Source organism: Poeciliopsis prolifica, unplaced genomic scaffold (genome assembly GCF_027474105.1).
Source record: "Poeciliopsis prolifica strain line A6 unplaced genomic scaffold, Auburn_PproV2 SCAFFOLD043, whole genome shotgun sequence".
Taxonomy (NCBI): Eukaryota; Metazoa; Chordata; class Actinopteri; order Cyprinodontiformes; family Poeciliidae; genus Poeciliopsis; species Poeciliopsis prolifica.
Window position 1 is genome coordinate 430,317 of NW_026562418.1, and position 22,954 is coordinate 453,270.

Consider the following 22,954-nt stretch of genomic DNA (forward strand, 5'->3'; position numbering starts at 1 on the left):
ATAAATTTGATGAGTTGCAACTTTTTCACTCACTGTAATGCAAGGACAAATTGGTTAACATGGGGATACGTGAAGTGTAATGGCTGTGCCTATGCATTGCCTGGGAAGTTCAGGATCCAAGAAGAACTGACTCAGATGTCGCTTTAATTTTTATGCTTAAATATAAAGAGAAAGGTGAATAAATATTTTTTTATATCAGTGGAATTTGTCATTTTATTGATGAGATCAAATAACAACAATGCTGTAGCTCCAGTTTGTTGCAGCTTTGTTTGAAAATCTGCACGACGGCTGGCCGGTTAGCTCAGCTGGTTAGCGTCTGGCACTAATAACACAAAGGTCGTGGGTTCAATCCTCATACTGGCCAATTGAAAATCAAAATCAACTCTTACAACGATTGTTTTAATAAGATGAGCTCTTTTTAAAATGTGGAAACATTTTACACATATTGCATCGGAAGCATTTTCATTATTACATCATAGAACTTTGGTCAAGTCTAATTTGCAGGAAAATAATTTTTTTTTAACTGAGAAAATCCTGGTCAGGGCAGTAATGCCCTGATCTAAAGAAAATGGTGTCTTTTACAAAGGTGAAATAAAAAATTATGTACAAATAATCCATAACCTGCTTACCGATTATTGATCAGATCTTATTTGCAGTCATTTTGTGATCTACATCCTGCAGAAAGTTTTTTCTTTAGTATTTACATTTGCCAACATATTTAGTACATTTTCGAAAATAAGTTTTCTTTTACTTTCATGGTAAACTTATATGACCAGCTTAACTTCCTTTTTCCTTCATGTACAATTATGTAAGTTAAAGGTAGAAATGTCACATTCAGTGATGTAACTCATGCTGTTGCACCTCATTGTCACCTCTATATGTATTCAGTTGCCGTTATTCTATCTTTAGACATTTACATACATAGAGAAAACGTTATGAAATTTGGATAAATACTGTAAGGACTGGCTACCACCAAATTGCACCAATATCCCAATGATGACTTATCTGGAATGTTATGGACCGCAAAACTTTCTCTCAGTAATTTTGGTGGGTCTGTGCTCCATTTCAGCAGCTCAGAAAAAAAAACATCATGCAACAATCAGAGGACTTGCTGTAACATCATGATTTTGTGGTCATATTATATTGGGGAATGAAAAGTGGCAAAATCATGGAGTGGAAAAATCATCACAGGACTCGTCTCTCACCAATTGGGAGATTTATTTAGCTAAATCATTTAGCACATCAACAAATTCAAGAGTCACAACAGAACTTCCAAGATCTTACAAAATGTATGAAATCTCCCAACTTTTAATGGTTATAAAACTTTTGTAGGACGTAAAACCTGTTGGTGTGTATTTGGAAATTTCAGCCAATGGTGTCTTTTCCCCTAATTTCTTGTTTTGGCTCAATTTATAATGACTGGATATTTCCAGTAAGCCCACAGCTAGGATATGTGAAAACAGCCTATGTGACGAAGTTTTGAGTTATTTTCTTATCAATCCAAACTTAGACTTTCGTATGCAACTGATTTTACTGCAGCACATAAACATCCTCTTTAAGTAAGCTGGTTTAGAACACCACTACGACCTATTTCCTGACTAAAACTGCACAAACATAACTATTCTCCAAAAGTTGCAAACCGTTTCACAATCACTCTTGTTAAAAATGTGCCAAGAAATCAAAACAAAACCTTCAGCAAAAAAACAATATCTCATTTTCTGAAGGTAACAAAAAATTTACGTCAAAAGAAAATAAAAGTTTATTTCTGGAAGTTTTCTGTCTATTTAAACAGGTGACTTGCTGCAGTCCCTCAGGCTGAAGCCAGACACAGCGTTGACTAGACTGGAAACTCTGGGAGGAGCTGGCATGGTGATGACCCTCTTCAGATAGCAGCGACGCCTGCAGCAAAAAATATCGGTTCAGCGACAAAGAGTGAATTTCTACCTGAATTTCAACAAAGATGTGTGGATAAGGAACACTGTACCAGTGTACAGGGTAAAGGGCCGTTTCACCGACGTAGGTGTAGAACTGGCAGTTGGGATCCTCGTCACATTTCGACTGGCAGAGCTCTGCTGTATCCATGAGCTCGAATCGAATGTCGGAGCCACGGAAATCCACTCCTTCATAGCTCTGCTTGACCCACGCTGGTAGGAAAGATGCATTTGGTCAAATCTCTGCTGTTAAAATATCAGTCTAGAGTCCAGGATGGGCTCAGTTATGGTAGCATCAGTAATTAACCAACTAAATCTGACGTAACTCAAAGAACCTCCAACATTTATTTCAGCTTTGGACTTTGTTTCACTGCATCTCTGCTAATGACCAGAAAGTGTGTTGTTTTTTTTTAGTGTTAGAGATGATTCATGGTACGTACTGTCATCAAGCTGACAGAAGTGTGCCGGGATGCCTGACGTGGTTCCCTCTTTTGGTTTAGCTGCTAACCCGTTGACGTTGTTCTTCAAATAGCATTTGAAGTCACTGCTGCAGAATCACAAAGATTTAAAAAGGTTTTCTACATCTCAGTTGGATCGACCAATCAGAACAGCCGTGATAAATAATCATTTACTACCTGCTGAAGGAGAAGAAGGTGCACTGTGGATGAGCCGAACACAGGACTTGACAATGTTCAACGGACACAGACTTCTCCTGGTGAAAGTCGCTTCCAGGAATGTCAGTGTTCGCAAAGAACTGGTTCTGACATGCTGCAAAAAAAATAAATAAAATTTCAACAACATGAAAATTAAAAACAATATAACACCAACGTTTTAGCTCTTCATATTTGTTTACGTGTGCCAAGTTCTTGAGTCTGTTGGGCTTTTTGGGCAAATCCAGACGTGAGTCCAGCGATTTTTACCAAAATAGGAGTCCTTGGGACACTCCAGCTAAACTTAAGGTGGCACTTGAATCTGGACTCAAAGAAAAGAAACATTTAGATGGCAGAGCCAAGATGTTCGGAGGCCCTGCTGCATGATCTCTTGCAGAGAACATATTACAAGAATTTACATAATCATCAGGAACTTACAAACACAAAAACAAATGTTTAGCACAAGCAATGCAGGGCAGTATACTGAGAGACTTGTTGTCTTCCATGGACATGAAAAAATGTGGAAGTGTCCTGGTACAAATATCTCTAAACACAGGCACTTCCAGTAAGTTAAAGAAAGTAAAGCTTTGTTTTTGTTTCAGATTCATTCAAACTGATTGCAAGCTAGTTTTACAAATTTAGTAAAAACCCTAGTAAATTTCATCTGTGTGGCATTTTCCATATCAATTTCTATTTATTTTGGATTCTGCTTGTCTTCAAATGTGTCTCTGATTGGTTCAGAAATATTACTTATCTAGTGCCAGTTATCTTTGTTCACAACATTTCAACTGAACTTTACTTTAGAAATGTCAAATTGATGTTGAGGCCACATTTTTCAAATGGATGAGCGTCAGTCACTGCCCTTCATTTTAATCTTTAGCACGCCCTCTAGTGGTTGAGATTACATTAACCATTCTCATGTCTGCCACATTTAACTTACTGGGCAAAAACATTTGGAGTTCAATTTTGTATCTTTATTATTATGTTTCAGTCAAGTTTAGAACAGCAGATATTTCATTGTTAACATTGCTGAGTGTTTTCTTTCACACCACTTTATTTCTACTGAAGATGTTTCACTCTGCACCAAATGAGAAGATAATTAACTTTTACCTGATGTATTGATTTGTGAACTCCCCTTTTATAAAAGTAAAGAACTGACACCAAGGATCCTGTGTGCAGACTCTCTGGCACTCCTGATAGTCAGGCGTGAACAAGGTTCTGTAGTCTGAGCCATTAAAGTCCACGTTCTGGAAGATCTGAGAAAAACAAGGCTCTGACAGAAACCAGAGAGTATTCAAGAAGCCATGGTTAGCAAAGACAAGCCTGTCCTTATGTTGCTTAAAATCTTGATAAACGTTTGCTGTTTTTTCCTGAGCACGAAATAATAATTTGTAATTATTCAGCATGTGAACCTACTTGGGTCTGGATTGCAGGACTTGAGAGAAAAGCCAGAGGTGACGCCCAAAAGAGGAGCTTGGGAAGATGGCTGCCCAGAGGGGGTGGATTTGAGGTAGCAGTGAAAGATCCTGAAGAGAAAAGAAAGGGTTTGTGGAGGGGATAGCATCATCATCATTTTTAATCATCATCAAGTTTATTAGAGACATGAATATATTGACAATAAAATACAATGCAAATAAAACAATGTCATCATTTTATCAACTTTATTAAAAACACAAGGACATAAGAAAGTTAAAATGCAAAGACATAATTCTAAAAAGATAATAATGACAAATGTAAGTCACAGATTTATAAAACGGCCGAAATCACAGTGGCTCAATATTCTTTAAATATCTTGAATATTAGTAACATTTAAGTACTAAAACATATAAAACAGATAAAAGAGATAAGCATTAGTACAATAGAAAAGTTAATAAGGTGCTTATCTCCAGCTAACGAGAGGCGGGGTCAGCCTGGACAAGTTTCCAGTCTGTTGGAGGGAAACACAGAGACAGACAGGACAAACAACCATGCACACACACACACACACACACACACACACACACACACACACACACACACACACGCACACACACACACGCCCACACACACACACACACACACACACGCACACACACACACGCACACACACAAACGCCCACACACACACACACACACACACACACACACCACACACACACACACACACACACACACACACACCTGGGGAGAATTTACAGAGACCTGACTGTCATGTTTTTGGACTGTGGGAGGAATCCGGAGTGGAGAACCCAAGCATTCACAGGGAGAACATGCCGACTCCATGCAGAAAGTTTGCTTGGCCCTATATTAATAGTTATGTATTTATTTTTGACTGTCTTTTTCTCCTCTGGGGAAACTCATTGAAATTCTTCATCTCTTGAACTATTATTTTAGTAAGTGTGGGTCCTACCTGTTGTCTCCGGTCCAGTCGGGCCTGATGAAGGTGAAGAAGAGGCAGGCGTGGTGCTGAGTGCACAGCTGCTGACAGTGCTCCACGCTAGGAGAGTAGAGAAACGTGATGTCTGATCCGGGAAAGTCCACGTTCTCCAGAAGTTCATTGAGACATGCTGAAGGAAACAGAACTCAAAAGTTTACATGTGATAAATAAATAGACATTCTGGAAATAACTAGTCATTTTAGAGTGCTACCTTTACTGCTGGAAAAGCTGCTGGCCACCAGAAGGCCCACCAGAATCAAACAGCTGCCCATCTTCTTCTGCGGACACAGCGCTCCCTCTGACTTTTAAAGAACTGCTTCTGCAAATGCCAGGTCAAAAAACAAGTTTACAAAAAAGTCAAAGGGCAAGTTACCTCACAGCCTGTTTACGCAGTCGGATTGTGTCACGTTTTATACAAAACCTGTGTCTGTTTCGAAACTGATTGAATTTTCCTGCATGCTGAAAAAGTCAAGGTCCTTTTTTTCAGCATGCAGACAAAGTTGCAGTAGAATTTTCTTAAAACTGAAATGTAACACATTACTTTACAGTCATGCACTACTTTGTCTTAACTTGTTCATGCAAAAATCCCCCCCAAAATGCAGTGAATAAATCAATATCCTCCATCTTTTAGGCTTGTCTTTGTAACAAAACCACTTTTTATGCATTCTTCTTGGTCATTATCGTCCTGAATTTGTATTTTTATTAAAAACTACATTTTTTATAATGGAAAGTAAAAAAGAAAAGAAAAAAGTATATGAGTAATATGGAGTCTTTCCTGGCATCCTTCTACTTGCTCTGCAGAGGACCAGTGTGTCCTGCAGGGGGCGACATCTGCTCAATGGACCTAGAATCAGTACCTTGAGAAAACCGTCGACCTGAATATAAATTCCTCCCTCAGCATGACAACTTCTGCAGTTGGGTTCAGCTGTTATGTAATGACAAGCTTGTTTTTGGGAAGTGGAGCAAAAGCCTTTCATGGCGGCATCGGCCAAGTTACACAGTCACATCTTCCTGTACCAAACATGTTACAACCTCAAACCGCTGTATTATTTTTTTAAGAGAAGACGTACAAGGACGAACCTTTCACTTGATTCTCTTGCCCTGTTGCGTAATAATCAGACTGTTAGAGCGAGGCCCCGTGTAAATGATTCACCTTTTTATGTTTGCATTAATGGAGGAACACAGCTGTATCTTCTGCTGGGAATCCTGCACAGGGTGAGGATGTTAACTCATTTACTTATTTCATTTCCAGCCACTGTTTTCCTGCTTTAGTCAGAATCTATTTCAATTACACCTGGAGTCAAAAACAGAATAAAAAAAAAAACAGCATTCTCCTTGGATTAACAATTTACAGGGGATTTCACACAGTGTACAAACCAGAGTCACAAAGTAAAACAATAATAAGTCATTCTCACTTGAAATGGATCTCATCTACGACTCACAGATTGCTTGATAGAACTTGACCCGTCAAACGCATAAATTCTCCAAATGTGTCAGATTCTAATGACAACTCTGCGTCCTCGGTCCTGTCCATCAGATTTAGAGCTGGATTCTTGCTAGGCCTCTCCAGGTCTTCAATTTTCTTCACATGAAGTCATTGTTTTGTTTATTTGACAGCACACTCACAGTGTCCTCACTGTGAGGCTGGAAATAATGAAACAACTCGCTATCTTGGTCTTTCTCGTAGATAACTGGGGGCTTTTGTGTTATGTGTTTTTCATGCTTTTATAGCACAATGAAGTAACTATGTTAAATTCAGTTGTTAGAAAAAATACTACAGGCATTGAAACTGGGCCTGCGTCGCTTTAAAAGCTCCTAATCTTTCTGAAACTTTGCCTTCAGGAAGTCATCACAGCTCGGCTGCCATGTTAACGTCAGACGGCTGATTTTACACACTATTAAAACTACGTCACAGAAATGTTTTCACTACAGGACAGTTTCTCCTGTCTGAGTCTGTAAGGACAGGGTGGGATGTGGGTTAAGGAAAAAAGAAAAACCAAACGTTGCTTTTTTTTATCCGTCTAATAGCTTGAGGATGCTTTCGCTCTCCTTCAGAGCTTTCCAGGCCTGATCCTTCTCCTTCTTGGTCGGTGTGCGCTTCTTCTGCCTGGCGGCCATGATGCGCCAGAAACCCTCCATCACATCGTCATCATTATGTTAATCCCACAGCCCTCTTTGGGATTATACTGGTCATTACTCAATAAATGGACATTTCTCATTCACAAATTGACCTGGAGAAAAGCTAATGCGAGTGTCACAATTAGAATGAGAAAGTGGAGACAGACTGATTTCAGCTCTATTTATTTTATTGGTCACAGCACAAAACGCACATCTTTATAGGAAATTACATACAAATGGTATCAGGTAAGCACCTATCAGTGAAAGCAAATGGTATTTTTGTTTAACATGTAAACCTCTACAGTAGTGCAGCAGAAGATGTAGCTTCATAGTAAATGCAAAAGGAACATCATTTCCAGCTCAAAGGTTCTTCAGTGCATCCATTCCTGGACTCTCCTTCCAGTTGAGAGGCCAGGTGTTCTTGACGCTCGGTCTGTCCTTCACAGTGTTGTGGTAAGCTGCCAGTTTGGGGAAGTGCTCCTCATTCAAGCTGCAGACAATTTAAAAAGAAAAAGCATTTAATTGTCGCCGTTTCCTTCATTTTTCTTTCATTCACGTTGAAGCGATGCGGACTAATTTCACCCGCTTACCCAAAGCGGAAGAGGAAAGCGATCACTGGGAAGATGATGACATCAGCCAGAGAAAAGCTCTTTCCTGCAAGGTAAGGACCTGTTGCCTAGGAGAACATAAAGCAACATGATTTTAATTGCAAACTTTTGCATCACTTATTACCTGACAGTCAGGGACGAGGCTGCGGTGTTAGCAATGCCTAACACCGCAGCCATTGCTGCTCAGTGTGTCTTGATATGTAATCCAATCACAGCTTGGTAGCAAATAAAAGGTGACATGTCAGAGGTAGTCATGTTCTTTTTGAGACAAGCAACGACAAAGAGTCCACAGAATACCTCAAGCTCTTTTTTGCACGAGTTCCAGTCTTTACCATACAAAAAGGAAAAACAAAAAGTAAAAGCTAACAGCAAATGCCAAAACCAAAGATTTTTGCAGGACGTCTTGCTTACCTGCATGTACCCCTCCCAGAGCTTGATCTCGTCCTTCAGCCCTTCTGAGTTCCTCTTCTTGGCGGAGTCGTGCCTCTCGTTCTCGGGGACGAAGCGGTCGTAGAAGAGGGATTGTTCTGATGGGGAGAGAAACGTGCAATCAGCAAGAGCGGCTTCCTGGTGAGGCAAACATCAACCCCCATGACTGCTGCCATTTCCTTGAGTGCAACGTAGGTTGGAATCTCTCAGGAGTGTCACGGGAGGAGACCAGGACAAGGCATGCACTGCACCTCCCTGTCACTTGTCTGCTATTTCCTTGTCCTGTGAAACGGGATCAAACGTCTCGTGGCTTCATCTTTGCACGCCAGCCATCATGTGGCCCTCTGTGGGGTTAACATTAAAATTTTGACGTGCCCTCATTTAGCTCGCGCGAGGTGTGTGTTTTGTTTTGAACACATCGGGGCCTCATGAGGAAGGAGGGAACATCTGAAGCAACGCCACTCCCTCCCACTGAAGACTTGACAACTCTCAGCACTGTTAAGGCTGCAGACATGGTGCTTGACGTTGCCAGGTGTGACTTGGTGCAAAAGTCCCACAAGGTGGACCTCGGGGTGTTGGAGTAAGGTGTTTATCCTCATCCTTAAATGCGCAAGAAAAGTGAAATACTTTGAATTCCTTGAGCGTCAGGGCGAGCTTACTTATTTTGTCGAAGAGCGTCAGCCCCTCAAACATGCGCTGGTACATCAGAGCAACGTCGGCTTTGTTTTCGGGCGTCAGCTTGTTTCCTTGGTTCTTGAACTGCTCCTGTTGCCGGAGACACAAGGAGAACAAAGAGCATAAGTTATGAGCAACAAGTTATGAAGGGGGCTCTGGTTTCGGCTTCCTCTGTGGTGTAATGTGTCTCTTTGTCCTCAAGTCAGAGCTGAATGCAACGGGGAAAAGCGTCCCTCCCCCCCTATTTCCTCTTGTTAACTCTTTGGAGGCACAAGGCTGCACAAAACTTTAACTAGGTTCTCACCTCCAGGTACAGGCAAACACCGTAGGACTCGTTCAGGGTGATGTTTCCGTGTTTGAAGGCAGGAAGCTTCAAGACAGAGAGCATAATGTTTAAAATCAAAGATCTTTCTGCAGACTAACTCTCTATGCATTAGTGAGTGTGACAAAAAAAATAGTTTTTTTATTTTTTTTATTTATTTTTTTTTTTTTACCATTTCTGTGTTTCAGAATTGAATGACATGAACCCTACCTGACCCCTGGGATTGATGGCGAGCACATCCTTCCCCTTGTGCTCCCCCTTCTCAAAGGACAGCATTTTGCTGTTGTAGCCCTGCAGGCCCTTCTCCTCCAGGGCGATCTGGACCCTCCAGCAGGGAGGAGAGCCGGAGCCCCACAGCAGAGTCATGTCCTTGGCCATTGTTGCAGAGTGAGAGGTGGTTTCCCAGCAGCGAGACGAGCGAGAGAGCAGGGAGTGAGTCTGGAAGTCTCCCCACGCCTGGTTTTATAACAGCCTCCAGCCCTCCACAACCGGATTGGCCGACCTGAGTCCCAACCCATGTTTGTGATATTACCAAAGATAAGTGACTGTAGGCAGTTAAGAGAGCCAACAATCTGTTTAAAAGTGTTGAACTGCTTTGCTTTATGACCCTAGAAAACAGGGTATTGCAGCCAAAGTCCATTTTCCTTTCGTTTTTACTCTGTCTGAGAATGTGTGTTAATGCTCCAGTTGATTGTACTGAGGTTGCTTCCCATGGCATGCAAGGAGGAGGGGAATTCTCTTGGTTTGAGCTGCAGATCTTTATTTCTTCCGATTAACCCTTATGGCAAAAAGAAAAGAAAAAAACGTCTAAACTCAAAAGATAAACAAGTGAAATTGCACGCATGGACTGCATGCTGAGAAAAACTTGCAGGAATAATAATTCCTGGATTTTAGACTTTGTGTTCTTGTCGCAGGGTGCAGTTGCTTTTCCTGCTGCAAGGGTGTATCCTGAAACAAGACTGGACTATTTACTAGGCTTTTGAAAACTCATTGTGACTCAGCACTTCTCATTCACCCCTGCACAAACCAACCAGAGAGGATCTGTCCCAGGCCACAACCACACTCCTCCTGAATGCTGCGACAATAAAACGAAGCAGATTTCATCATGTCAAATTGTTGTGACAGTCTGGACACTTTTCAGTGGGGCAAAATGAAACACGTTTTTTTAGCGGGAGAAATTATGGAAGCGTATAAAAGTTAAAAGACGGTGAATCAACGAACAGGACACCAACCAATTTCTGAAACTTTTGCAACAAGATGAGTTCAATTCCAATTCGTTGTCACTGAATCTGATTTCTACTCTGGTGTTCAAAAGTAAGGCCGAGTTTGTGTTTAGAGATCAACACATTGCCAAAACGGTGAGAAAAAAAACAGATTCTTTTCTGTGGCAGTGAAAAGTAAACATTTTCCCAGCAAAAAATTGCTTACGCAGCAATTTCTCTTCAGGGCCTCTCTCTCTCTCTCTCTCTCTCTGTCTTTCTGCTTTGATGGCACTCTAGAATAAAAGCCTCATTAATAAAATAAAAATTGAATCTAAAACTTTGATAAACACTCATAAATGTGCGTAACACTAAAGCTCTCTGTGAGCACAAGAGAACAGTATGAACTCTACTCATCCATCCATTCATCCCCTATTTATGCAGGGAGGAGCACAAAACGGTCTATTCCTGTTTATGGCTGGCCTTTGCACGCAGGACGATAAAATCCATCACTTACATGTCAGATAATCAAACCCTGCAGTTGACAAACATGGACAATGAATGAGGGGTGGACTTTATGATAGTTGGGGGGGTTGGGGAGGGTTTGCTTTCCTTTGTCCGCAGCTTTCACAAAAGACACACGTACGGTCCAACCTGCTCACCTGCTCAGGTGTATCGGCGGGGTGTGTTCGTGCAACGCCAGAATGTTTTTGCTTTGTTGTGCAAGCGAAAATTAAAAAAAGAGAAAAGAGCCTTGTCATCCCTGCACAGCAAAACACTCAAGAGGGCTCGTTAGGCAGAGCCAGCATGGCGATGGAGGTACAGATACAGCATTTATTTCTTAGTGATGAGAGAGGGAGAGGAAGAAATGTGAGGGGAGAGAAGGCGCCAACGAAATAATTCCTCACAAACCTCTGACATTTCTTGTGATTTTGCCTTTAGTCCCCCCCCCCCCCCCCGTATTTTTCCAGGAAGTCACATTTCGAGAATCTTCACACGTTGTTTTCTGTAGCTTGTAACTAGAGGGCGAAGCAAGCAGCCGCTTGTTTTCATTTCATTTGCAGAGAGTCTCCAAGAAACACGAAGACGCCTCTGTTGCCAGTCAGGTCCACAGAAAAGGTCATCAAATGTTAGACAGAAAAAACTTTAAGTATCAGTCACTGCGAGATACGGTTCTGAAGCACTTAAATGACCGAAATAAGCATTAAATAATCAACATGAAAATAAACACTGGCTCAAGAAGGATGTCAACGTTTGAGGGCAAAGTTTTATTTTTGGTTAACTCGGAGAATTTACATCATTTAGTTCATTTAATTTTTTGCTTATTTTCTAGTTGATTTAAAATTTGAATTTTTGTTTACTTTATGTAAAATTTGCTCTTTGGTTGGTAATTCACTTATTTAGTTAATTCAGTTTGGGACGTGGGTGTTTCACAGTACAAGTAGGTTGGTGTTATATTTTTTATCTATTTCATCACATCTCGTCATCCGGTGGACAAAAATCTGCATAACTATCTGGAGTTAGCTGCTCTACCTATCTGAATGGAGAGGTTGTAAATAAAATTTAAAATAATTGACCCTTGCTCTTTAAGTTGTAAAATGCAATAAGATAAAAAAGTACTTAGAAGTAATTGCAGTAGATAGGCTCAATTCTAACCCTAATAAATTACCTGTAAATAGCCCCACTGTTAATTTTTAAACTATGAAGGTTTCTTTGAGACGTGTCTGCAAAACGATTGGAAGACGTGTCATCGAAGCACATTTTTATTAAAATGAACCGGAATGGCTTGTTGCAAAAGTCTCCCAAAAAGACTCAAATGTGCAAAGTCATGACAACACATTCAAACGGTGAAGCACAGCAGCCAATGCTGTCTGGAATGATACTCACTTCAACCCATCTGACCAGAAATACGATAGTTTCTCACACGCGACAGACGCCCGGAGCTCCTTCCTGCACGCCTGCGTTTTTGTTTTTTTTTTTCTTTTTGCCACTGGATGGACCTGCTTAGCAGTTTGATTGTTTGGCAAATATTACATTCAGTGTTACGACTTTAAATCTTTGCAAATGTAGATTCATACAGAGAGAAAAGAAGAGATTTCCTTCCCATAATTTGCCATGGCAACAAAAACATACAGGAATACAAAAATGTCGACTTAGTGAAGAGCATGTTTACTTCCTGCTCATCCGGACGCATGTTAGTGCATCAGTCTGAATATTTCTATTGAGGCGATTGGTATAAAATTTCCACCAGATGTCAGCATGAACCTCAGCAATCCACACATAAAAGAAGAAATTAATGCAAATGTGTCCATAAATTAACCAATAAAGTGGAACGGTACAGAAAATAAGTAACAAACACATGAAGAAAAAGACGTGGAGAAAAATCAAGGAAAGTGCAGAAACCAGTAGAAACGAAACCAATATGCTTCGTGAAACCAATATCAGCTGGTTTAATATTAACTGATGGCCTATAAAAAGATTTCTCAATACCAAAGTAGTGCACAGAGTGGTGTGATGGTAAAGCAAATAGATCTTCACCAAAAAAAAAAAGCCTTGCTGTTTTGAAACATATTAATGGCAGCGGTTCCAGCTGAATATCTGATATTCTGGATTTTGGAGCGGATGGAGTCTGGCAGTGAAGAGATCACCGTCTCACCCGAAACCAGTCACAACCGGAAAACACTCCCATGAAAACACAAAGTGATGCACGAACACTGGCAAGGAAAAGCAAAAACAAACGATGTTACGGCTTGTTGAATGTTTGCTGTAGAAGATTTGGAAAAGTCAGTGACATACTAAAACAGGGGTGGGCACTCCTGGTCCTCGAGGGCCGGTGTCCTGCAACTCTTGGTTGTCTCCCTGATCCAACACACCTGAATCCAATAGCTGAATCACCTCCTAAATGCAATCAAGTTCTCCAGAGACCTGCTAATGACCTCATTATTTGACTCAGGTGTGTTGAAGTAGAGATACATCTAAAAGTTGCAGGAAACCGACTCTCGAGGACCTGGAGTGCTCACCCCTGTACTAAAAGGATTTCATTTGGTGCATTTGCAGTCAGACTGACCTGGAGTCGTTATAGAATCATCCATTTTAGAATGCAGAAAATGTTCTATCATGTCTGCGTCTCCTGTCTAAAAGGTATTTTTGCTGCTGTCCTCCAAAAACTACATGACCCAGTGCAGCCGTATGAAGGACGATAACTTTGGTTGGATTGTTTCAGATTTATTTGAAAGAAATCCAAACAGCACACTCATTAGAAAGGTTCCCACAGGTTTATTATGAGGAATATCCGATCATGTTGCTACTCCACGTTACAAGATTGTCGAAATGGTTGCATTTTTCCAGGGAAGTTACAAAAAAAAAAACATATAAAATTTTGCTTTCGCAGTCTGACTGAAATATTTCTTTGTCAGACGTCGTTCAGGATGTCTTGTCCCTTGGTGTTCTCCAGCCAATGGGGAGGCCAGCTGGCCTTGACGCTCGGCCTCTCCCTCAGCAGAGCGTAGTACTCTCCCAGTCTGGGGTATCGCTTTTCAGACAACCTGCAGGAAAAAACATCAATAAATAAAAGGGGAAAACTATTTCAACTGCACGTTTAGATCAACTGCCAGCGCATTACGCAAAAGAAGAGCTAAATGCAAACCCCACTCTGTTTTTCTCTCTCACCCAAATCTAAAAAGAGTGGCAACAGTTGGGAAAACGACCACATCAGCGAGCGTGAAAGACTTCCCTGCCAGGTTGGAGCCAGAGCCCGTCTGGAAAAGAAAGAAGAGAGTTGCACAGCAGATGAGAATCTGTTACAGATCCTTCAGATGGCTTGTGTTTTTTTTTTTGTTTGTTTTTTTTGAGCTTTGTTGGCACACCTTGTGCAAGTAGCCCTCCCAGAGTTTGAGCTCGGCCCTCAGAGCCTCTTTGTGTCTCTGCACAGTCGAGGCAAGCCTCTCGCCTTCGGGGACGTAGTATTCATAGAAAATAACTGCAGCTGCAAAGATGGGAAATGTGCTGATTTTCCAAACAAACACCTTGGACTTAAAACAAAAAAATAAAACAGATTGATATCTATTAGAAATGGTAGCATTTTAAAGTACGGCATGGGATTAACAAAAAAAAAAAAGAAATATTTGAAACCAGGATCCAAGTTAGTCTGAGTTATATACATTATAAGAAGTTGATAATTAAGCTCTGACATCTCTCTATTCAAAACCATCCTGAAATGATCCCATAGGTTAGGGAGGCGTCTCTGAGACTTGTAGGTGATTCTCCCTTGTGGTGCCTGCATAGTTACAGCAAAACGATGCAGCAGAAACATGAAAGGAGCAACAGCAGAGAACAGTTTTTATATTTAGAAGCAGAGAAGCTCGCAAAAATGTTCTAGCTGTGGCACACAGGATTTAGGCGAATGCTTCGCTTCGACTGCTTTTCTCACTCAGTTTGTCGTAGAAGGTGAGGCCCTCGAACATGCGTTGGTACATCAGCGCTTGTTCTTCAGCGCTGTCCGGGATCAGTTTTGTTCCTTGAGACTTGAACTGGCTCTGGCAAAAACGGAGGAAAGAAGAGAAAAAGAACATACGTCATATTACATACTCGCCGTGTCGGGTTGTCCTCAGTCGGTGTATGCGTCTGTGTTTGTCTCAGATTCAAGCTTTAGGGGCTCCCTCACCTCCAGGTAAAAACAGGCTGCGTAGGATTCGTTGACGACCAAGTCCCCATGTTTAAAAGACGGCACCTGAAAGAAGAATTTTGAAAGAAGAAATTTGGATTATTAAAGGATTTGTTCAAGTAAAGCAATAGGTAATCTTTAAACTTTCATTCATTTTCCAGCTGACGTTCCGGGTGAGAGGCCGGGTCACCTGGACAGGTGTCGCCAGGCAACACGGGGACAGACGGGATAAACAACCATGCACACTCACACCTAGGGAGAATTTAGAGAGACCAATTAACCTGACAGTCATGTTTATGGCCTGTGGGAGGAAGCCGGAGAACCCGGAGAGAAACCACGCACGCACAGGGAGAACATGCAAACTCCGTGCAGGACGTTTGCATGGGACGGGAATCAAACCCAGGACTTTCTTGCTGCAAGACAACAGTGCTACCAACTGCACCACCATGCAGCCCAGTGGCATTAGCTGGAGACAGCACCTGCCGACCCCAGTCGAGACAAGGGTGTAAGAAGACGGATGGATGGTTCATTTTCAAATAAAAAACAAACAGAATTCATGTTTATTTCACAAATATTTATTGATAGTGAACATGCTTTTCTCCCTACCTGACCCCTTGGATTGATATTAAACACTTCCTGAGACTTGATCTCCTCTTTGTCAAAGGACAGCAGTCTGCTGCTGTAGCCCTGCAGCTTCTTCTCCTCCAGGGCGATCATGACCCTCCAGCAGGGCGGCGAGCCGGAGCCCCACAGCAGAGTCATGTTCTTGGCCATGGCTTCAGAGAGTTGTGACAGAAAATGCTCTGTCCAGACAGGTTTGTTTCTCTCAGTCTGCTGCTGGATTGGAGGGTTTGAAAACTTGTCATCCAGTCATCAAAGACAAACTCATAAACGGATTAACAAACCCCTCCGTTCGTCAGGCCAAACGATTGTGTTCGCCCGATACAAGCTCTTCAAGCTCTTTGATGTCGGGTGAACTTTGAATAAAAACCCAAAGGTGAAAGCCAGTCATAAAAGTTTATTGTTGTGTACGTATGTGAGGAAAGTGACTGTTTTGTAGCCACACAATAAAATTATTATTACTGCTCAGTAGCTTGCCATTGTAGGGTAATCAAAACAGGTTATTTTCTATGGCTGGATGACCAAAGTCAATATGGTAAAAAGAAAAAAAATATATAACAATACTTTAGCATTAAGGCAAAACTTAATAGCTGAACAAGACAAAGTTAGTGACGTAAACTTTCCAGCTCGAATTTGAGTGAATAAAATGAAGATTTACTTGGCAAGTGGTGCAAAAGTCCAGAGAACGGGATCCTGGGAGATCTAGCAAACCAGCACTCTACCCAGGTATTTAAAAATATGTTTTACTGATATCCTAATCCACCTGCCTTTCACCCCATGATGAATGACTGTTACAAAATTATAATCTAAATATTAAAATAGAGGTTGTCTTTCCTAAATGTCCCCAGAACAGACTTATATTGTGTGAAACGCGGCAACAGTGAAAGGAGGCAGCTGAAAGTCTCACTTGTCCAAACAAACAGTCCTTGCTGTCGTTGTGAGGGTGTAGCTGCGTCAAAGTGTTACTTCAAGAAAGTAACACACCATTAGCTACTTTTCTTACAATGTGCCATTTGTACTCGAAAGTAACTTTAAGCTGATGCTGTTATGAATGGAAGACAAAATTTTAACACACTACATGTCAATTTGGGTTATTGAGCATAGAGTGGCCAAATGAGCTGATGTAGAAGCTGACCACTTCCTTTTTGAATGAAAAGAGTTTGGAGTTGCTCCTTTCAAACTTCTTTCCTTTTTTTTTTTTGCTTATCTGTGTCCTGAAATGAAATCTAGTATCTACCTGTACCTGATAGGAACGTCGCATATCTGTAAAACAAAAGAAAAAAAATCTTGTTCTGCTTTAAAAATCTGTGGGAAGGCCAGTCTTCTGCTACTCTTGCACACCAAAGGTTGCATGTCAACTAGCAACTAGTTGTGCCACCCTCGCCAAATACTATGCGTTCATTAAAAAGCTATAAAGCAAGCTTGCAGTTTATTGTGCAATTTTCCACTTCAAAATGCCAGACATTTCCAAACTCGCCCATCTACATTTTTGAGGTGGAAACATGACACCCTGGAATGTGTCAAGTTCCACCAACCATGAGACACAACACAGACGTTGGGGGGCCGGTGATCAACTCCAGCTTCCTTAGGACATAGTGGTGGCAGCATGGTGCTATGGAGATGTTTAGTTAGAACCATTTGGGACATGGATGCAACATAAAAAGTGGAAAAGGGGGGGGGAAAGTGAATTGTTGTGAATACTCGCTGGTTGGTGTAATACTTTTACAAAAACACATTTGTGTAAAACTTGAATTTCCAATGTTGAAAAACATTATATAATGTATTAGAAAATAATCTAAAAAAGATTTTTTTAAAATATTTAAATCGAGGGAATACAGTCTGGAAATCATTTAACGTCCTGCGAAGACCTGAAAGTGATAAGATCAAACCTCGCAAGAATGCATGGAATGCTTTTTAAAACTCATAAAATATTCTTAAACACAATAGTTCTGTCAATCTATTTTATTAAACTATTAAACGTCACATTTAATAAGAGGCTGACAGAGGGGGCGGGAGGACAAATCGGGGAATACCCAAAAACACGGTGAGTTTCTCCAAACGTGCAGGACATGACATCATGTTTAGTGAGAAACGACTCAATGGAGGCGACGAACATCCACATTTTAATGAGATAAACACTGACCCACATACAGCTGGGAGCTGAACATGAAATGCAAAATTATGCAAAGGACGCAATTTTAAAGGACAGATTTATGCAAAGTCATTGCAGCATGTGACATCAGAGCCACCATCATTCTGACAATGATTTTCAAACGATAAACCAGGTAACATGGATCTGCTCCAACAGGACTTTTTTATCTCTTACAGACATACTTTGAACACCTTTAAACACGCCGACCTTATTTGACCTATTCCACAATCATGGCCCCAATGTTTGTTTTTTAATAGTGCAACATGTCTTTGGCTAGCCTCTAGTTGTTGGGTAGAAAACTTGAAGCAGAACTAACTTGTGGGAAGAAGGAAGTTGTTAGACGCTTGTTAGAAGTTTTTTTTCTATGCAGAAGCGAAAATGGATTGTAAGAGATGCAGCTTTAGTGGAGGGAGACCAACAAACGGCACCGGCATCCAGAGCAGAAACTAAAATCATCTTCAGTCAAAAAAAAAATAAAAATCTTTGAAACTTTTTGACCTTTTAGAGAACAAAATCTGAATCCTGTGTTAGTCATTCTTGATTACTAGAAGATCTGATTTACAGCTGAACTACAAGGCTTCTTGTGTGCGACTGGACCCGGTCCGGTTCAGATGTCCTTCAGGGTGTCTTGCCCCTTGGGGTTCTCCAGCCAATGAGGAGGCCAGCTGGCCTTGACGCTGGGCCTCTCCTTCATCAGAGCGTGGTACGCCCCCAGTTTGGGGTAACGCCCAGCAGAGAGCCTGTAGATCAAACAGAGATGGATGCGAAAGACATCGAGTTACTTTTATTTTACTTTCATTTCAATTTTTGCGTCCAGGTTGTCTTAAAAAGTGAAATTTCACGCTTGCGCACGAGGCTGGAGGGCAAAGAGGCTCGTTGCTACAGCAACCGAATGACAACGCCACGCATGCATCGGGGTTTTTGCTGTAAAATATCTTTTACAGCAGCCCAAGAGTCATAACAGAGAACAAAAGGAATGTTGCTAGTTCTCACCCAAATCTGAAGGCAGTAGCAACAGTTGGAAAAACAACCACGTCTGTCATTGTGAAACTCTTTCCTGCCAGGTAGGAACCGGAGCCCAGCTACAGAGAGCAGAGGGGAGGACAAAGAGCCAGTCAGGGTGCAGCCGAACTCGTTTGGCTGCTTCATGATGGTGGGATCGTTGCCCAGACCTTCTCCAGGTAACCCTCCCAGAGTTTGAGCTCAGTGACCAGGGTCTCCTTGTTCCTCTTCAGAGCCGACTCGAGCCGCTCCCCTTCGGGAACGTAGTAGTCGTAGAAGATGACCGCACCTGGAAAGAGGAGAAACCAACGGGCTCACGGCAGCGCCCGTAACACGCGCACGCTCGCGTCTACAGAACGACTCGTGTTCGTCCTACTCAGTTTGTCGTAGAGCGAGAGGCCCTCAAACATGCGCTGGTACATCAGCGCTTGCTCCTCGGGTCCGTCTGGGATCAGCTGGGTTCCCTGGGATTTAAACCGACTCTGCAAAACAAAACGATCATGTTTTTGTTTGTTTTATCCCCTAGGTGCTTCCAATTGTGTAGATTGCTGCTGGCTTCCTCACCTCAAGGTAAAAGCAGGCTGCATAGGATTCATTAACAACAACATTTCCATGTTTGAACGATGGAACCTAGAATAAACAGAAGGATTAGAGCTGTTTGCTTTAGTTTTCACAGAGTTTGAGTGAAGTGAAGCTTCGCCTGTCTAACTTGAAGGGTTATGAGTTGAACATATTTACCTTAAAAGTTTCTTTATTTGTTTTTTATTCAAAAAGCATTTTTAAATTGTGGGCAGTTTTTGTTTCATCACTGCTCTGAGTACGTTCCTTCAGCAAATGGCTTTTTACGCCAGGTAACGATTAATTGACCCCTGAATTAGTTGACAATCATTTCAACAATCGACTAATCACAATTAATTCGATTAATCGTTTCAGCCCAAGCCTGGACTTTGACCGCAGCATTGCTTTTTCTTTTTTTCAAGCCATTCTTATTTTGTCGCAATTATAAGCACAGTGCCATTGCATAAAGCAAGTTGAAGAAATAAAAGCTTACAATGACTTGAAACAAAACATTTTTTCGCGAAAGGTGTGTTTTTGAGAAAGTATTCAAACTTTATTTCTTCACCTCTCACACCAGTAGTTTCTGTTTGTGTTTGTTCCAGCCAGTAAAAAAAGGTGATTATTAACAGAAAGCTTCATGCAAACTTCTAAAGCAACAGAAGAAAGAAAAAAAAAAAAGATTCTGTACATTTTCTAATTTCTGCAAACACACAATGGCATCAATTGAAAAGTTAATCGGTTCTCCTGTAAAGGTTTTTTGACAAGTTCTTTTGGAAACTTGACCAAAAGCCTTTCCTTTTGAATATTACTGTACAGAATTAAAACCAGGTCCAAGTTGAGGATCCACTGCTGTTCACTGGTGAACTGTGTGTGTGTGTGTGTGTGTGTGTGTTGTGTGTGTGTGTGTGTGTGTGTGTGTGTGTGTGTGTGTGTGTGTGTGTGTGTGTGTGTGTGTGTGACTGGGCTGCAGAGGCCTTCATTCAGGGTCAGGAACCAATCACACTCTGACATGCAGCCAGGCTGAAGGGAGGCGTTTAAACGCTGCAGTAAATTTAATGGGTGTAACTTTTTATTACTATGATCACTAACAGCACTTCAATGCAATAGAGGCAGTGTGATCAGTCTGTTTCAGTGCGGAAACCTCAGCCTACCTGCCCCCTGGGATTAATGTCGAGCACTTGTTGGGACTTGTGCTCCATTTTGTCGAAGGACAGCAACACGCTGTTGTAGCCCTGCAGCTTCTTCTCCTCCAGGGCGATCATGACCCTCCAGCAGGGGGGCGAGCCGGAGCCCCACAGCAGAGTCATGTCCTGGGCCATGATTATCAGATTCAGCAGCTCCGACGTCGACGAGCTCAGCGACAGTCAGTCTAGGAACAAAACACAGTCGCTGGAATTCCTCCTTCTTCGATTTATGCGCCCATGGGAAAAACAAATAATGACGAGTCTCTGTTGCCACCCAGCGGCAGGGAGAGGTAACTGCATCTCCAGAGGTCAGTGCTGCGTTCAAGGCGTGATGGAAGTGGGAGCAGCGGCATGAGGCCGTGTTCATTGAATTCAAGGACAAACGGCAGCAGCTTCACAACGTTTAACCCCTGGCCTACGTTCTTGCACTAGACTCTGTTATTAGTCTTATTCTACACTGAGATACAGAATTCAATGAGGCGCCACATTACAGACAAAATCATTTCTTTATTGAGGAATAGCCAAGTCATACAAAACATGTCAATTCAGTTATTAATAAATGAACTGTGATTAGTTTTGATCATCTGATTTCAGCTTTCAGGGCGCACTCACACTGCATTTTACACAAATTGAGAAAACAGGGGTGATCGACCCACGTTAGCAAATTATACTAATTATATTTTTTTCTTAAATGTGTAAAAGTAATTTTCAGATGTCTTCAGATGTCCTTCAGGCTTTCAGATCTTTGTTCGATTTGGAACCACTTTGGGGGCCAAGTGGCTTTGATGCTGGGTCTGTCCTTCAGGAGGCTGTAGTATTTGGCCAGTTTGGGGTATCGTTCTAGAGACAACCTAAAGAAAAACAAACAAAAAAAACCCCTCAAAGTCATGATGGTGATGACAAAGGTCTGTCTTCCAGCAAATACCGAGCTTAGTTATGTACCCATAATTGAAGGCGGCAGCAACGCTTGGAAAGACGACAACATCGGCCAAGGAGAATCCTCCCGCTAGGTAGCGGCCTGCAGCCACCTTAATTCACAGAACAAACAAAAATGTCAGCGAGTAACTAGTGACTTTCTCCATGTCTTTCTGTGTGCGGTGTTCAAACCTACGTTCTCCAGGTAGCTCTCCCAGAGTTGAAGCTCGGTGACCAGATTGTCCTTGTTTCTCTTCAGAGCAGAGTCATGGCGCTCTCCTTCGGGGACGTAGAAGTCGTAGAAGGCAACCGACTCTGAAACAACCAGTGTTGATGCTATTATATCTGTCCTTAGCATTCTTCAAGCCAGCATGGCAGCAGCTGTGCACATGTATAAATGGAACTAACTTAGTTTCTCATTTAGAGTGAGACCCTCCATCATACGCTGGTACATCAGAGCTTGCTCTGCGGGGCTGTCGGGGATCAGCTTGTTGCCCTGAGACTTGAACTGATTCTTTTACCGCAGGAGACAAAAACAAACACAATCATAAGAACTTTATTTTCTAACAATGCATGTAGGATGTTCACTATGAACTATGCTTTACCTCCAGGTACAAACACGCTCCAACAGACTCATTGATTATGATGTCTCCATGTTTGAAGGCAGGAAGCTGGTAGGAAGATGTTAACATAATGATGTTAGCTTGTGGAGTTCATCTTGTGGTACTGCTACTTGATTAAATGCAGAAGATCATCATCAGACTTGTAATTAAATGTGTGTGTCCTCTAGTAATAATCCACATTGCACCAATTGAAAAATTACGGAAACAAAATTCTGAGTTGTGTCAGGTAAAATTCTGAAAAAATAATAATAATAATAATTCAAGCAGCATTGAGGTGTGCACCCACCTGTCCTCTGGGGTTGATTTCCAAAACCTCTTTAGATTTATGCTCCTCTTTCTCAAAAGACAGCAGTTTTTGTTTGTACCCCTGCAGTTTCTTCTCCTCCAGGGTGATCATGAAGCGCCAGCAGGGCGAGGACCCGGACGCCCACAGCAGATACATTGACTCCGCCATAGCTGCACACAAACCTCACTGCTCTATCTGGGAAACGTGGTCAAGAGCGGGCAAGCAACTCCCACTCTCCCTATTTATCAAAAACCTGGTGTTCAGGGCCACGCCCTTAAGTTAACGCCTCCCTCAGAGAACAAAAAAGTAGGTGAACAGTCATTTGCTTTTTTTTGTTTTGCAGAAAGTGATCAACACGTCATTACACGTGAAAGTGTCTGTTGGCTCTAGTTCTTGTCCAAACACTTCCTCACTCCATCATTTAAAAAAGACAAAGACTTCTGGGACGGACAGGTTGTCTCTGCAACCGCAGCCCTCAGAAACTCCACCTTTTTCTCAGACCATAATACAAGTTTCTACAAAAAAAAAAAAAATTACAGCAGCTCACTAATCACGCGCACAACCGTCGACCTGCAGGAAGTTTTACCTGATGAGATCATTTA

General features: G+C 41.8%; 5 protein-coding genes across 5 annotated transcripts; all 5 read right to left on the minus strand.

Moving 5' to 3' along the window:
- Window positions 1-1,201: 1,201 nt before the first annotated feature.
- On the minus strand, window positions 1,202-5,313 carry LOC129376381 (plasma kallikrein-like). Its single transcript, XM_055056012.1, has 9 exons — window positions 5,209-5,313; window positions 4,971-5,127; window positions 3,998-4,107; window positions 3,692-3,854; window positions 2,785-2,903; window positions 2,567-2,699; window positions 2,372-2,478; window positions 1,985-2,144; window positions 1,202-1,899 (listed from the first exon to the last, which is right to left on the minus strand). The coding sequence occupies exons 1-9, from the start codon at window positions 5,267-5,269 to the stop codon at window positions 1,785-1,787; spliced, it is 1,125 nt and encodes a 374-aa protein (XP_054911987.1). The 5' UTR covers window positions 5,270-5,313; the 3' UTR covers window positions 1,202-1,784.
- A 1,969-nt stretch (window positions 5,314-7,282) lies between these two features.
- On the minus strand, window positions 7,283-9,604 carry LOC129376397 (glutathione S-transferase A-like). Its single transcript, XM_055056040.1, has 6 exons — window positions 9,360-9,604; window positions 9,132-9,197; window positions 8,812-8,917; window positions 8,135-8,250; window positions 7,706-7,791; window positions 7,283-7,605 (listed from the first exon to the last, which is right to left on the minus strand). The coding sequence occupies exons 1-6, from the start codon at window positions 9,525-9,527 to the stop codon at window positions 7,476-7,478; spliced, it is 672 nt and encodes a 223-aa protein (XP_054912015.1). The 5' UTR covers window positions 9,528-9,604; the 3' UTR covers window positions 7,283-7,475.
- A 4,021-nt stretch (window positions 9,605-13,625) lies between these two features.
- On the minus strand, window positions 13,626-17,619 carry LOC129376328 (glutathione S-transferase A-like). Its single transcript, XM_055055925.1, has 6 exons — window positions 15,618-17,619; window positions 15,012-15,077; window positions 14,778-14,883; window positions 14,215-14,333; window positions 14,018-14,106; window positions 13,626-13,893 (listed from the first exon to the last, which is right to left on the minus strand). The coding sequence occupies exons 1-6, from the start codon at window positions 15,783-15,785 to the stop codon at window positions 13,761-13,763; spliced, it is 681 nt and encodes a 226-aa protein (XP_054911900.1). The 5' UTR covers window positions 15,786-17,619; the 3' UTR covers window positions 13,626-13,760.
- Window positions 17,620-17,732: 113 nt separating this feature from the next.
- On the minus strand, window positions 17,733-20,770 carry LOC129376327 (glutathione S-transferase A-like). The gene is made up of 6 exons (XM_055055924.1): window positions 20,496-20,770; window positions 19,351-19,416; window positions 19,163-19,268; window positions 18,957-19,075; window positions 18,778-18,866; window positions 17,733-18,524 (listed from the first exon to the last, which is right to left on the minus strand). Exons 1-6 carry the CDS (start codon window positions 20,661-20,663, stop codon window positions 18,392-18,394), a joined length of 681 nt encoding a protein of 226 aa, XP_054911899.1. The 5' UTR covers window positions 20,664-20,770; the 3' UTR covers window positions 17,733-18,391.
- A 245-nt stretch (window positions 20,771-21,015) lies between these two features.
- Window positions 21,016-22,577, minus strand: LOC129376329 (glutathione S-transferase A-like). The gene is made up of 6 exons (XM_055055926.1): window positions 22,353-22,577; window positions 22,049-22,114; window positions 21,852-21,957; window positions 21,640-21,758; window positions 21,471-21,556; window positions 21,016-21,379 (listed from the first exon to the last, which is right to left on the minus strand). Exons 1-6 carry the CDS (start codon window positions 22,518-22,520, stop codon window positions 21,247-21,249), a joined length of 678 nt encoding a protein of 225 aa, XP_054911901.1. The 5' UTR covers window positions 22,521-22,577; the 3' UTR covers window positions 21,016-21,246.
- Window positions 22,578-22,954: the final 377 nt, after the last annotated feature.